This window comes from Diabrotica virgifera, chromosome 3, assembly GCF_917563875.1.
Source record: "Diabrotica virgifera virgifera chromosome 3, PGI_DIABVI_V3a".
Taxonomy (NCBI): Eukaryota; Metazoa; Arthropoda; class Insecta; order Coleoptera; family Chrysomelidae; genus Diabrotica; species Diabrotica virgifera.
In genome coordinates this window covers 268,718,079-268,734,644 of record NC_065445.1, presented here as the reverse complement: position 1 = coordinate 268,734,644, position 16,566 = coordinate 268,718,079, and the positions used below count along the sequence as shown (strand labels likewise).

The following is a 16,566-nucleotide window of genomic DNA, read 5'->3' as shown; positions in this document are numbered from 1 at the left end:
GACCGAGTCTGTATCCTAGTTGTAACGATTCCACATCTTCTATTATTTCATCCATTAACATATTGAATAGAAATGGGCTGAGGCTGTCTCCCTGCCTGATTCTCCCTGGTGTTGGTATATTGGCCGTAGTGGTGTCGTTTGTTTTAATTTTTGTCGTGTTGTTATTCTTCATTTGTTTTATGACTTCAACAATGTTTGCCGGTATCCTTTTTTGTTTCATTTTCTGTAATATATCGCTAAGTCTCACTCTGTCAAATGCTTTCGTTAGGTCTACGAAGCAAATATATGCGGGTTTGTTAAATTCTATCGACTTCTCTTTCACTATCTTTTCTGAATCCTTGCTGTTCTTCGCTGTTCTTTATCTGTGATTCCAATTTATCCTTGAGTATGCCTGTGAATAACTTCATTGTCGTATTTAAGAGAGTTATTCCTCTGTAGTTGTCCGGACATGATCTTTGTCCTTTCTTAAAAATCGGTATTGTGATACTGGTGTGCCAATCTTGTGGTATCTCTGCTCGGTCTAAGATTTTGTTAAACAATATTGAGACAATTAATGAGTTTCTGGCCGCCCGTATTTCAGTTTGCCTCAACTCTGCCTGCATGATGTTGGGTGGATTGGCCAGCTCAGTGTCATGTTGCCGGTCCCAAGACCGGATAAAGGAGGAGGGACCTCCAGGTTAGGTTAGCCCCCTGTCTGGAGGAACACATATTTTTGGCGCACAAAACCGACCCTGCCTCGGAACCAGGACGGATTAAAATTCTGTTTTGCAATTTTTTTTCCTAGCCTAATTTTTTATCATATAACTATTTTCTCATTTTTGGATTTTACAAAGTGTATCTATGTCTTTATTTATTTTATAGATATTCAAACAAGCTAAAACCTCAAATGAATTTAAAGAGATCTCATTCCAATAAAGCCGAAGGACCAGCAAATAAGATGACCAAAGTCCACGAAGATGAAGCTACATTAGAGCCTTTAATAAATAACAATAATTCTTTAAAGGATTATATAAATGCACTTAAAGCCAAACTTCTGGATATAGAAAATAAGATAAAGGAAAAAGATCATCAGCTTGAGCTCAAAAATTTAGAAATTTCACGTTTAAACGACCTTCATGCTAAGAACTTAGAAGAAATGAAATTTGGAGTATAGTTTCAAATTGTTGAAAACAAAGACTAGCTTTAGATGAAACTTCAGTATTTTATTTATAATGTTTTTCTACTGTAGTAAATAATTTTTAGTAATATGTGATGGATTCTCATGTAATATTCTGTGTTATAGAATAAAATCCTTGTTGGGAAGAGTTTTGTTGTATAATCCACTTCTGCAATTATTGTGATGTATTTGATTTAAAATGAATTCAGGAATTTTTTTGTAGTTTGGCAACAATGTCAACTTAGATCTCTGACGTACAACGGTATGTAGACTCATAAACACATATGAAATGACGAAATGTAGTTGCCTACATTTGGCGTAAGACTTGCGACTTGCTTGACATTGACATTTCAAATTATGATAAATGATTTAAAAGTGTTTACATTCTTTAAAAGACAGATTTTTTACAAAAAATTTCTTATTTTTGTAATCCATAAACTAATTTTATGTGCCTAAGCCCAAAACTATTATTCAACAAGAACAATGGAGTTAGAAGGAAAGGACAGTGAAGAAAACAAACGAGGTATTTACTGTTTTTATCTTTTACCATTTAGAATGTAGGTATTTGTTAGATCCATTTTAAGAGTAAAAAACTATTAGGATTAGGTGTTAAGTGTTAGGTATATCCCTGTTATATTTTAAACTTTTTTACTACAAAAAACACTGTCCAATATTGGTCAGCTGTGGACTACCAATGTTGTACAGTCGAACCCGCTTATTAGAATACAGGTTATAGGAATAGACATTTGAGCTCCCAAAGCGTTTCTACCGGCCACCAATGATCAGTTATTGGAATATCCTGATTATAGGAATATTTTTGAAGATATTCTTCTTTAGCGACGAATCGATTGAGGGTAAAATTGTACATCAACCACGCGCCTGCGCACACTGACAGTATGTAGTTCATTGCTAATCTTTCAATATAGGTATGTATGACAATGTATGTATCTGTAACCGTGCAAATAAGTCATTAAAAGAATATATTAGTGGCTTTAGGAAATGTATTATTTATTATAATTCTTGTGTTTTTGGATTTGTGTTTCCCTGTAGTAAAATAATAAAATATGTAGGCATAACATGTTTACAGTTTGTCGCCGTGTTGTGTAATTATATCTGAAACTTACGTGTCAATTCAAGTGGCTCGATGGCGTAGTTGGCAGAGCGGTGGGACAGAAAACGGAAGGTCGTGGGTTCTAATCCTAGACGATTCATAGTTTTTTTTATTTTTCGTTATTTTAATAAAAATTTTTTGGAAGTGGTAGATAAGAAAGTTGGTTTAATTTTTAAATAAAATACAAATAACCTGTTAAGTATATTTACTTCGTTTAAATTACCTATATAATAGAAGAATATCTTCTTACGTGTGTACAAAGTACACACACATACTTTTTTTGCTTGGCACGAAGGCTGTTCCAATAAGCGGATTCTACTGTATATACAGGATCAGCTAGAACTAGGAATTTAAAAATATTAGATGGACTACAATACAGATGCTTGAGAATGTTTAACCCGGGATCCGAAAGGTGAACTTTTTTGCCACTAACAAACAGGTGGGGTGTGACAAACCACAGCAATTGAAAGAGTTAAAGAATCTCAAAAAATATCTTTACGTTTAGTTGTCTGTGATATTTAGAACGTCAAAATCTTGAAGCTGGTCAGGCTAGTCACTATTTACACTAACATTGTCTATTTCTTCACTTACTTCCGAATCACTCTTGCCAATACATTCGTCAGTGTCTACATTTTAGCTTAGACTAATACAAAAATATGTTAAAATCTGTAATAAGTATTATTTACTTACCTATACTTACTTATTCTGGAGTAAAACAAAATAAAGACAATTCTGCAGCTACAAAATCCGACTCGTGGGGTGTGACCACTTTCAATCCAAATGTACTTACTGAAACTAAACAAACGACTAAAAACTATGTGTCATCGCATATATGAATATACAATAGAAAGGATAAGAATAAATTGGAAAATGTCACGTTATTAGTTTCTGTGGAAGAATTAACAGCCTCTTTTATAATTACAAACTAGATGAAGAACAAAATCAACTGTGAGAGATCTAGGTGTTCAATTAGATTCCAAACTAAATTTTTGTGCTCATTTTGATTATGTGAATAACCAGGCATTTAAAATGTTAGGCTTCGTTATCAGAACTTCTAGATGTTTGCATAACATTAATTCCATCAGACTGATTTATATTTCCCTAGTTAGATTTGTTCTTGAGTATTGCTTAGTTGTTTGGTCACCCACTAACGGCCGGTTTCACAAGTCGAAGTTAACTTGTGGTTAAAAGATAACCAGAAGTTACCCCGAAATATGTGTTTCACAATATCAGGTCAACGGCGAAGTTGTGGTTAACCGACAGAATTTTTAACCAGAGCTTGGAGTGATGGTTAAGCTCTTAACCAGAGGTTATCCTAACCTAATTTCGTTTTATTGACAGGACAGAGTGTATACACGTAAATTATTAATTACAGATATGAATTTATATGATGTACTTAAATGCGTTTAGCATTTCAGCAGCCAATAATTGTTCGATTTTTAAATTATTTGCTTCCTGGGGTAATTATTAATACATACTATAGTCTCTTGCTTGCTACATGTTTTTATATTAACAATTTAATTTTAACAATATTGGCGAAAGACCTTAAAACAAATATTATTCTTAAACAAAACTTAAAATGTATAATGTGCATGTAATATACAGTGTGTACTTTAGTTGGCCACGTATGGGAAGCATTTTTAATATTAATTTTACGAAAAAAAGATACTTCAAAAAAGTTTTGCATAGTAATTTTTATGGTCCAAAATCTAAGATGCAACCATCATGTATCAAATTTTATTAATCCCATAGGAGGTATGTTAAAATATATGAATTTTTAAAGCAAGCAAGGTAGCAAGAATCAACATCAAAAATATGATTATGCAAATCAACCACAAGTCTGACTGAATATCCTAACCACACATATACACACATTTATTTTTCCTTAATCTGCAAAATAAACTCCACAACTAAATATAAATATATAGGTATTTGTTTTAAATTACACAAACCTTTAAGGGACCATTCCTACTCAGAAATTAGAAATACATTAAACCTTCCTAAGCACTAGACTCTTCTAGACAGGTTTATGCTGATGTTTTGTTTCTACATAAACTATTGAATTCTAAATTAAATAAATTGCAATGATCTACTGTCTCTAATTTATTTATTTATTTATTTATTTTCAACGGGACACTGCCCAATAAGATTACAAGTTTATAAGTCCAATATACATAATACATGTGTCAATAATAATAAAACTACAGTAAAATAGTAATAATAAAACAATAATACAATAAAATATAAATATCACAAACTTAAACACATAAATCAGATTCATATATCACAATAATGAATATCCAACAACTACTCAAACAAACAAACGTCTGAGGCCAGAGATGAATTCAGACTTCGGTGCAAAGAAATCTAGATCAGGTTGAGTGTTTGCCCATCTTAGTGCTCGAGATAAAAAGTTGTTATATGCATAGTTGGTTTTATGGATAGGAACATAGAATGTTTGATTTAATCGAGTTCTGCGGAGAGGTACATGGAGACCAACCTGCTCAAGTAGCTGAGGACACAAAACTGTTGAATTAATTATGCCATAGAGCATCCTTGCATCCTTAATTACTCGTCGGTCACGCAATGAGAGAATACCCAATTGGGTTTCAATTTGATAATAATTTAACTGATTTAACTCAAAAGGTATACCCAGTTTATATGCTATGTACCTTAAGAACTTGTGTTGGACTGTCTCGATTTTTGTTATGTAAATATTGTAAGATGGAGACCAAACACAAGAACAATACTCTAGATGAGGTCTAACTAAAGAACAATATAGTAATTTAATTGCATCAATATTCTGAAAGTCTCTAGTGCATCTTTTTATAAAACCAAGCATTTGTAAAGATTTGGAAATTTTTGATGTATAATGTGATTCAAATAAAAGTTTACAGTCTAAATTAATTCCCAAATCACGAATTTCAGTAACCCAGTCAACAGGAATATTCTGTATATTATAATTATATTCTATTGGGTCTCTCGATCGTCCAAAAGAAATAGCATGACACTTAGATTCATTCAGGGCCATGGCATTCAACATACACCACTCACTCAACCGATCAAGATCATGTTGAAGATTAATACAGTCTTCTGTATTGTTGATAATTGTATAGAACTTTAGATCATCTGCAAAAAGCAGAGGTGAACTGTGTCGGAAGCAGTGGTGATTGATTTTAATGTTCCCTCTAGAGTCACTAGATCATCTCAAAATTTTGCAATTAAATTTCATCGCTGCAACTTTGGTAGACATTCTCCACTGAGTAGAATCATTCTAAATGGAAATAGAATAGACTTCGATTTGTTGCTGTGCGCTTCCGAACATAATTGTAGACAATGTGTAAAAAATGTTTGTAATTTGGGTGATTTATATTGTTATGTGCTTTATCTTATTTTAATCTTATTTAATATTTGTTTTTTCTATATGGCTGCATCGCCAATTTTTGTCATATTCACTATAATTATGTTTAATGTATCACTAGATAATAATTATTGTAATATTTTATGTATATTATATTTAATTGGGTGATATCCCATCAATAAATAAATAAAGCTATCTAGCCGCTGTGGTCACTACATGCAAAATTGCCTTATCTTTTAGGCACTTCAGCCTTGTTGGGGTGTAGTACACCCCATCTGTCGGATCTGACGGAGGTCGGTAATCATCATAGCTATTCGGAATTTAGAGAGCTGATCCGAAAAGTTCATTTGATGTACATCCGTACCATTCTCTCAGGTTGCGAAGCCACGATATTCTGCGTCTCCCTATGCTTCTTTTTCCCTGAATCTTTTCCTGCATAATGAGTTGGAGCAAGTTGTATCTCTCTCCACATGTAATATGTCCGAGATATTCCAATTTTCTGGTTTTGATTGTATTGAAGACTTTCATTTCTTTATTTATCTTTCTCAGAACCTCTTTGTTTGTGAAGTGTTCTGTCCATGATATAAGTGCAATGGTACCTAGGTATTAATTTCAACAATCGTTATGATAGCAGAGTCTATTTTCTTTTAACGAAGAGATGATGGAAGTGTTGGTTGTTTCTATAGTAGGTTAAGAATTTTTAATACATCCTCGTCCAATTATTACCTGAATTGATTTCTTTTATAAATTTTGTTTTAGAAAAACGTCGAAACAAAAAAAAACAGGATTTAAGTGACGATGAAAGAAAACTACTACTTCAATGTGCCAGCAAATTTCAATTACATAAATATTATGAATCTATAGACAATATTAAAGGTACAATGAATGCGAAATGGATCCAGTGTTCGGAAATATTCAAAGATAAAGGCTATGAAAGGACAGCTGAAAAATTAGGGAATCAATACCAACCTCTTAAACTGCAGGCAATTAAGAGCATGTCAACTTTTTATGTTCAAAGATGTGGTGTGAAGCCCACAAAACTAGATTATCTATTTGCATATTTATTTCCGAAGTATTTTGATGACCTCCGTTTGAATATGGATGAGTTGATGGCAGATGTAAGTAAAATTTATATATACAGTTCACGTGTAATATATGGTAACATAAATATATCTACAGTTACTGTGTTATTAAATATTAAAATTACTGTTAAAATATACGAGTACCACTTGTATATTTTACAATCTTTTGTTACAGTTTTTTATTGTTTATACAACATATATGTATAATCTGTTAATGCCATTAATATGCAGAAATTAGGAAAAACATTTTTATTTTGTAATCAATATTGCATGCCGTATAAACAGAAAGCATGAGAAAGACCTTGTCTTTGGCAACAGGAATCCATTCTAAAATGCTTTGCTTTTTAAATAACTCCCTAAAAATCATCTATAGGTGCCAAATCGGAGGATTTTGCTGGCCATTCGATAGCTCCTTTTCTTCTGATCCAACGATTTGGAAATGTATCGTTGAGAAACCCACGAACGCCTCAAAGATAATGAGGATGTGATCAATCTTACTGAAACCAAATTGATCTGTTATTCACAACATGAGAATTTATATCATCAAGAAAGAATAAGTCTAATTCTGGAATTAACTCCAATTCCAAAAATGCAGTATTCTTAACCTTTTAACTGATACCTAATTAATACTGATCCCACTAGTGGCACCTGAAACCTTCTGTTGGTTTTTGAACAGTACAGTCATAATCCTGTAAATTAATCTCACCAGGAAAAAGAGTGGAGACTGCTATGAGTAACTTTTTGGGAAAAAAGATGATTCGATATCGTCTATGCCAACTTGATATGATATTCCATAAACTTTATGTTCCTGATACATTTATCCAATTATTAAATTGTAGGCTAAAGTAAATGCAGCAGAAATCCTAGAAAGTTTAGCCTCTACTGAAGATCAAGAACGCCCTATGAAGGATACAGCATCCTTAGAGTAAGTTTCAATCTTTACTGACATAGTTATTTTTCTAACTAGTCAGAAAAGTGATACTTTCCCACACGCGACTGCCGTTGACCCGAACGACGCGATAGCGCAGTTCGGGCAAGCAGTTGAGTGCGGGAAAGACACTTTCCGCGTGAGTTAGGAACAATAGTTTTTCTACGGCCGTACGTTTAAAAAAAGTCACAACAAATAGAGTTATATCAATTTTATTTACGAGTAAATACAACATTTATTTATTTATTTATTTATTTATTATTCAAACTATTAGTTTTTTTACATGAATAGATATTACTTATATACATAGTTTCAAAGTACAGAGTATACATTCATCAGTAATTAATTAAAGAAAAGTAAACATCAATAAAAAAAAAATAACAAATATATAGCGATTATGAAGAACTGTAGAGTATGAACATCATCAACGGTAGTGAAAGCTGTAAATTTATTAGATGGACAAATTAATAACTCCAGTTACTATTTTCAATCGAAACTTAGCAGGAGAATCAGCCCAATTTAAATTGAATAATTCATTAAAGTGGTTTGCCAACCGGAACATGGTTACAAGAGGTGATCTATTGGTCGAAAAAACTTGAGGTATGTGAAACATACGGCTAGAGCGCATTGTTCTGGCTGGTACGTTAAATTTAACCAATTCAAGCAATTCGGTAGAATTAATTTTATTATTAATGATCTTGTATAAAAAAGTCAATACAGAGATTTGCCTCCTATTCTCTAGCGATAAAATTTTAAATTCTTTTCTTAAGCTGGATGTTCTAACAGTATGATAATCAGGATACCTACGGAATTTTCTTAAATAAAGGGACCTAAAAAATTTATTTTGTATTTTTTCTAACCGCTCTAAATTAGTTTGATACTCTGTGTACCACACTTGTAACCCAAATTCTAATTTGCTCCTTACTAGAGAATAATATAATATTTTGAGCGTATTTATGTTAGTAAAGTTATTTGACTGTCTTATTATATAACCCAATGTTCTATTTGCAGATTTTGCGATATTTTTAATGTGGTTACTAAATGATAACATACTATCGTACGTTATCCCTAAATCTGTTTTTTCTGAGTCCCGCTGTAGACTTTGTTCATTCATTAGGTAATCGAATAAGCACGGACTTTTTAAACGCGTTATTGACAATACAGAACATTTATTTATATTAAAATGCAATTTATTTTGACAACTCCATTCATACACCTTGTTTATGTCTTTCTGTAACATGACACAATCTCTAACTGTTTCAACCCGCCTGTACAATTTCAGATCATCTGCAAACATTTGATACATAGAATATTTAAATACCTTAGGTAAATCATTTATAAAGAGTAGAAACAGTAGTGGCCCTAGGTTGGATCCTTGCGGAACCCCCGAATTCATTTCATATTTTCCAGATGTATTCCCATTGTGTTTAACTACTATGCCTCTATTTTCTAAGTAATTTTTTATTAATGTAAGAAAGTTTATTGATAGTCCGTATCTGCTTAGTTTTTTTAACATAATATCATGATCCACTTTATCAAAAGCTTTTTTGAAATCCGTGTATATTACATCAAGTTGAGATTTACGTTCAATAGTTTCTAATGCATTTTTAGTAAAAAGGAATAGATTGGTATTACTTGATTTGTTGGCAACAAAGCCGTGTTGATGTGGTACTATAAAATTTTCAACATAACGATACAGTTTACAATAAATTATTTGTTCCAACAATTTAGCTGGAGAGCACATAATTGATATAGGCCTATAATTTTCAACGTTCATTTTATTCCCGGATTTAAATATGGGTGAGACAAGTCCCGTTTTCCACATTGAAGGAAATACATTAGTTGATAATATAAGGTTGTAAATATGTAGTAAGGGCTGTCGCACCCACTCACCACACGCTTTGAGCATAAAAGCAGGTATTCTGTCAGTTCCCGCAGATTTCTTAGGTTTTAATTTATTTATCGCATTATTGAAATCAGTCTCATCAACTGAGTCTAAAATAAAAGTATCATTTGTTATATCTATATCTCTATTAAAATTTAAATTATAAGAAGGTTTCTCCTCTGCGTATACTGATGCAAAAAATGTTGCAAAACTTTCGGCAGTCCGTTCTTCCGGTATATCTTGTCCGTTGTAATAATATTTATCACTGTTAGACGTCTTTTTATTATTTCTAATATAATTCCAAAAATTATTTACATCAACACTTATCTCATTTTCTATTTTATTTATATATTCTTTTTTTTCGTCTTAATTAATTTACTTACCTCTTTTCTACATTCTATATATTTATTTTTGTAATGATCAGATATATTTTTTAATTTTCTGTATCTGTCTTTTTCTTTTAGCGCCCTATTTATGTCAGGTGTAAACCAAACCGGTCTTAATTTCGTATTTTTATGAAAAACATTTTTTGGAACGCACTCGTCAACAACCCTATTCCAGCTTATCATAAAAATTTAGTACAGCCTTGTCTACATCAAATTTTTCTTCTAATACCACATCCCAATTCATGTCCCTAACACCCCTAACAACACACAACATTCCAGGAATGTACTACCAAAGTTCTATCAATATTTGAATGTCCTGGACATTTAGGGAACATTCGGTGAACATCTGTTTAAATTATTCCTGGAATGTTACCATAAGACATTCTGTGAACATACTACCAATGTTCCTATATTTTAAGTTGCGAAATAATAAATACGTGTAATAGATACAACATTACTTATAACATACCAGACAAACTAAGTGACACTTTAGGCCTACAGTGCAATAATATGTCAAATTTAAAGAGTTTCCCAAGTTCAATTAATACAATATTATAAACATACAAATGTAATAAAAATTATTGTTCGCGAATATTCAATTTGGAATGCGATTTTGTTAATAAAAGAAATACTTATAACTTATGCAAAACCCAAGAGAGGCATTTATATTTATTTCTTTTGCGTTCATTTTCAAATTCGCCGTGCATATATTTTTGTGCATGGCGCTTGAGAGGGCATCACGTGACTAAAAACGACCAACCAACGACCTCGCTTCGGCCATCTTGGCATCTTCATCTTGGCTACCTTGCTTTGCCGTGGGTGGATAGTCGTTTGTATTAGTTGTGCTTTTTAAGAATATTTTTTTAATTCGGATACTTTTATAATAGCTTTAATAGTATTATTAACATAGTGAATAAAATGGTGTCCTGTTTTTAACGCAGTTGGAGTAGCAGAAACAAATGTAGATAAAAAAATCTGCAGGAATAACGTTTCAATTATGACAGAAGCTCCAAACAAATGACTGTGAATGAAAAGCCCTATTAAAAGGTTAGTATGCAAATATGTAAACGAAGGCATGCCCTGTATTTCAGAAAATAAATTAATACTATTAATACCCTAATAATACTATTCATAAAAAATCTTTTAAGTAACCTAGATATAACAAAGTGAATAAAAGGCATAAATCAGAAGAATTATTATTTTATTTTATAAGTTAATAATTGGTCATATCCATTTATTATTTTAATAATAATTGTGAATAAGCCACAAACTTCGCTTATTCCTAACTAAAATAGTAAATAGAGATAATAACAATAGGATTTGTAAAACTAAAGTAATTCTTTTTGCGTTTTTGCTAATGTATGCCTTTATAAATAGGATGGTAGACCACACACTATAATATGCAGTACCAACTAATGAATACACAGAATATTATAGTCGATTTGCTAAACTCAGTCTCAGTACTACTGAGTCTCAGACACAACTGGCTAGTGATTTTAGTAAATAATTTTGCCAATTTGGTAAAATTGGCAAAAAAAAATAATAACTAAATAGTTAATAATTACTGTAATTTTGGCAAAATTGGCCAAAAACAAAAAAAATTACCTACTAAAATCACTAGCCAGTTGTGTCAGAGTTTGGGGAACCGACTATACTAATAAACAATTTCTAAGCTGTTTTATAATATTTTGTGAGTCCATTAATCATATTTTTTATTTAAAACTAAAATTTGTTAATAATGCTTAGTAATGCATATATTTTGTATTTTTAGCTTTCCAGAAGATCCTGCGAAGAAGACATGAAGTATAGATCAGATTTGTTAATAGAGGAGTATGTTCAAAACACTTTTTAGAAAAGATATTGACAGAACTTCACTTTCATCTGTTCGTTTAAGAGACTGTGCTGTTCCAATAGCTTATGTCACACAGGTATATGCATTTTTTTTTCTTGGTTTTAACATCTTTAAACGCGAAATACGCAATAGCTTATCGAATTGATGCCATGTTATTTTTCTTTATTAAGGTCTTTGTTTATTATTGTGTATGTGTATTAACAACAGAAACATTTTTGGTTATTCTTTATTTTATTTTATATTTTGTCATCAAGTGTTCAGTCAATGTATGTAGTTTTCTTATGTACACCTTTATGGGTTTATACCTGGTGGATGTATATTTCAATAAATAAATAAATAAATAACCTAATTAATAATACAGTACAATATAGATACTGTTGTAATTCATTATCTACATCGGAGATCTAAGTTGACATTGTTGCCCAACTGCAAAAAATTTTTGAATTCATTTTAAGTCAAATATATCACATAATTATTGCGAAGTAGATTATACAACAAAACAGATTAATATTCAATGTAAATAAATAAAAACATCAGAAATAGAAAACAAGAATTAAGGTATAATCTTATGTTACAGTTATTAAGGTACCAAGGGTATTATAAGGATAATAAGGCTTGAGGTCAATGGTGTTTTTAACAAGGGCCTGAGGGATATACGTTGACCGAAAGCGTTATTATTATAATACCTGTGGTGCCTTCAACGTTTAATGTCTGACTAAATTATTCTTTATATGCGAAAAATTTGAATGAATTTTGAATTGATTAGTTTTTAAATAAGTACATTTACCAGTAACAGTAGTAACATAATTGTGGTAACCATAGTTTTACTTAGGTTGATATTTGTCAACTTGACAGTATCTAAGTCGTTATTTAAATTTAATACCCAAGGGCGTTATATCGTACTTAACAGACTTCGAAATGTCATTATTTGTCAAATAATGTACCAGTAGGACATTAAAGTAAATAATAAAAACAATAAATATAATGAATACTAAATACTTATTTGTTTGTGAAAAATCTATTTCTTTGTGGCTTTTTTGTAATTAACTATTCTAATGAGGAAATAAGCCACAATTTACTTGAAAAAATAATTTTATTAAGGTTTCTACTTCCACGTCGGATGTCGTTGTCAAAATACAAAATGTTCATTATTATTATTTTATTTATTAAATATTATTTATTATTTATTTAAATATTATTTAATATTTATTTTTTTATTATTATTATTTATGCGTATTATTACCTGTAAATAATATTTCTTCTGATTGTTAATTGTAAAGGATAGAAAAATTACCTTTTATTTTCTTTTAGAATCAGCTTAGAGAAGTGGTCTACAAAAAACCAGAAAGGAAACGGAATATGTGGCTACGAAAAGCAAAAGAAAGGTTTACAAAGCAAATGTGACACATTTTTTTATAATATTTAGGAATGTCAGTAAATTACATTAAAAAATGTATGTAAAGATTTTTTGCAATAAAAATGTTTATATTTATCAAGGATGTATTATTTGGTATGGCCACATATCGTCAGTTATGTGACAATACCTCCTATCTGTTTTTTTTCAAGAGATTTGTAAGATAGACTAAAAACTTGTTTCGGCCACCTCCTGTTTTCATATATTTTTTGACTTGTTTTGCAGTAAATTCAACTATCTATTTACTACAAAAAAGTCAGAATACATACGAAAACAGAAAGTGACCTTAAAAAATGTTTTTCGTCTCCTGCAAACCTCATGAAAAAACATATAGGAGGTATTGTCACATTACTGACGATATATTTCAGTGAATGTCTAAAAAATATACTGTGAATGTTCAAAGAACGTTCGTAGACATTCATGGAATGTTCTAACAAGACATTCAGTCTAAAAATATACTGTGAATGTCCAAAGAACATTCATGGAATGTTCCAACAAGACATTCAGTCTAAAAAAATAGACTGTGAATGTCCAAAGAACATTCGTAGACATTCATGGAATGTTCCAACAGAACATTCTAAGAATATTTAAAATGCTGACACAGCACTTTCCTGGGACTTTCCATGCACATTCGTGTGCATTTGGGGACATTCCAGGAATGTTTTCAATGTCCTGTGTGTACATTCTAGGAACATTCATGGAATGTTTTGTGTTATTAGGGACGTTCACTAAAGGTTAAAAAACAGCTTTTTTATAATTTAGTCTAGTTACAATTTCCGTATTCTTTGGTGTAATGCTTCTTTCTATATTTATGTTAATCTCAAGCGAGGGATGATATATATATCTTCATTAACAAAAGGCAAAAAGTCCCTATTTACTACAATATTTCTAAAATTATTTTCAGATGATATTACCAAGTCCAACGTTCTGTCCTGAAAGTTGTTAATGTTATTATATAATACATACCCATTAAAATCCATAAATTCTTGAAAAATTTCTAAAATATTATTGGATACGTCTAAGTTATATACAGTGCCCGTGATGGCTTTTATATTAAAATCTCCGAAAATATACGTATTATCAAAATGTGTTAGATTATTCTGTAAAAATACAAAAACCGCTTCGTATACATGTGATGGGCTTCCCGAGGGAATATATAGAGCACAGAAGTTATATTTGTTTTGACCAATTTTCATTTCAATAATAAGCGCTTCAAACGATGTATTATTTCTAATAATTTTCATTATTTTATGTTGATTTTTTACTGCGAAAAATACTCCGCCTCCGGTGTTTTTATTTGTAAATACTAAGTCCCTATCACACCTTACCAGTTTATATGTGGCCAGATCTATTATTTCCCCATCATGCATTCCCGCCTGCAACCATGTTTCAATCGCGATCACAATGTCAAAGTCGGCAGCCATAGAGTTTCTATAAAAGTCAGTACATTTGGTGTTCAACCCTCTACAGTTCTGAAAGTAGACATTAAGGTACTGTGACATACCTATTATATAACATGTAAGCCCCCTATTGCAAAAATAAAATAAAAACGAAAATAAACATTGTTAGGCAATTATCCAGTAGAAAATAGTTCACAAACATAATTATTGTATCAAATTTAATCAACGCCCTGTACAAATAATTTCATTATACAAATTCTACAAAAAAGTTTACAAAAATTTATAAAACCATATCATTTGATGACCCACACGTGTGTAATGGTCTTTTCGAAAAAAAAAAATAAAATAAAAAGAAATAAAATTTATACATTCTAACAAAAATTTGAGCACTAATTGGATTGACAAAACAAAAACACTAAGTTATCTTTAATGATATAGCCATTATTCTTACTTGTTTAGATATTATTGAAGTCTTTAAGCATTTTAACAGTGTTGTCATGTTTTATGAAAATTCTACCATACAAGAGTATGTGATACAAGATTGTATGCAAAATTAATCATTTGGAAAAACAAGAATGTCTTTACTTATTGCTTGGTAATATTAAATGTAAACGAGCAATTCGTGGATTTTTGCAAATGTATCACCGATGCAAGCTGATCCTTGAATTGTTCAATACGTTCTTTGACAAGTTTGCCAAAACCAAATTTTCACTAGTAATACCACTAGAGGTCAAATTATTTCCGGAAATTTTTTTGAGATCATGAATATTTCGAAAATTTCCCGAGTCGCAGACGAGGGAAATTTTCTAAAAATATTCATGATCAAAAACAAATTCCGGATATTAATTTGACTTCGCGTGGTATTCGGTAAGAAAATTCCACACCAAATTTGCATTTGAAAATCCAAAGCTGCATGAACAGATTAATAGCGCGCCATAGCTTTGTCAGCAATTATTTAGGCTTTCAAATTCGTAATTTCTACTCATTGTAGTTGCATGGGAATACCATTTCAAGATAGAAAATAGTATATTCTTCAATTTTACATAAGTTTTGAGTAACTACAAGTGATAGAAAATGAATCAAAACTAAATTATGTAAACAAATAAAAACCAGTCTGTCAAAAATGTTCTGTTATTGTAAACGTCAAAAAATTTCCACTATAATTCGCTGTTGGGTACCCCACGAGCAAAAAATTTCCGATAAAATACCTCCGTTGCCATGGTGATCTGTCAAAATAACGTATTTTGATTGGTTCAAAATTACAGGTGTGGAATTTTCACTAATAATACCACTAGAGGTCAAATTATTTCCGGAAATTTTTTTGAGATCATGAATATTTTGAAAATTTCCCGAGTCGCAGACGAGGGAAATTTTCTAAAAATATTCATGATCAAAAAAAAAATTTCCGGATATTAATTTGACTTCGCGTGGTATTCGGTAAGAAAATTCCACACCAAATTTGCATTTGAAAATCCAAAGATGCATGAACAGATTAATAGCGCGCCATAGCTTTGTCAGCAATTATTTAGGCTTTCAAATTCGTAATTTCTACTCATTGTAGTTGCATGGGAATACCATTTCAAGATAGAAAATAGTATATTCTTCAATTTTACATAAGTTTTGAGTAACTACAAGTGATAGAAAATTATTTTTTGGCGTTTTTCTTAACGTGAGTTATGCGCGTTTTAATGGTATAGAATTCATAACCAGCGTCAGCAAGCATCAATCATAAGAGGCTGTAATCATTATATTTTAACACTTCAAAACATAAAAAAAAACTCGCGTTTTGTTACAATAAATAATATTGCACAGTCAGTAAAACCAATAAAATTCTTTGTTTAAAAAATGAATCGATTTGAAAATCATACAATATGCAAAATATGCGTGAAATTATCTGATGTAAAGATCAATCATCGTACCATGGCTTATTTATTTGAATTAATAGAGGATTGTGGCTTCAACTTGAAGAAAGAAAATCTGTTCCAAATTGT

At 31.0% G+C, this 16,566-nt stretch overlaps 2 protein-coding genes and 1 long non-coding RNA gene across 3 annotated transcripts in view; all 3 read left to right on the top strand.

The window, feature by feature from the left end:
* Nucleotides 1–1,679, top strand: part of LOC114326478 (uncharacterized) — a 30,990-nt gene extending 29,311 nt beyond the window's left edge. Inside the window, exon 4 of the mRNA XM_050647376.1 lies at nucleotides 862–1,679. Within this exon, the coding sequence (XP_050503333.1) occupies nucleotides 862–1,153 (292 nt within the window). The 3' untranslated portion in view covers nucleotides 1,154–1,679. The remainder of the gene's footprint in view (nucleotides 1–861) is intronic.
* LOC114326470 (uncharacterized) overlaps nucleotides 1,399–16,566 on the top strand; it is a 31,716-nt gene continuing 16,548 nt past the window's right edge. Inside the window, exons 1-3 of the mRNA XM_028274859.2 lie at nucleotides 1,399–1,679; nucleotides 6,388–6,746; nucleotides 7,550–7,635. Coding sequence (XP_028130660.1) covers nucleotides 1,640–1,679; nucleotides 6,388–6,746; nucleotides 7,550–7,635 — 485 coding nt within the window. The 5' untranslated portion in view covers nucleotides 1,399–1,639. The remainder of the gene's footprint in view (nucleotides 1,680–6,387; nucleotides 6,747–7,549; nucleotides 7,636–16,566) is intronic.
* LOC126882426 (uncharacterized) lies at nucleotides 8,014–13,381 on the top strand. Its single transcript, XR_007697338.1, has 3 exons — nucleotides 8,014–10,956; nucleotides 11,681–11,837; nucleotides 13,073–13,381. It is a non-coding gene; the product is annotated as an uncharacterized LOC126882426 (long non-coding RNA).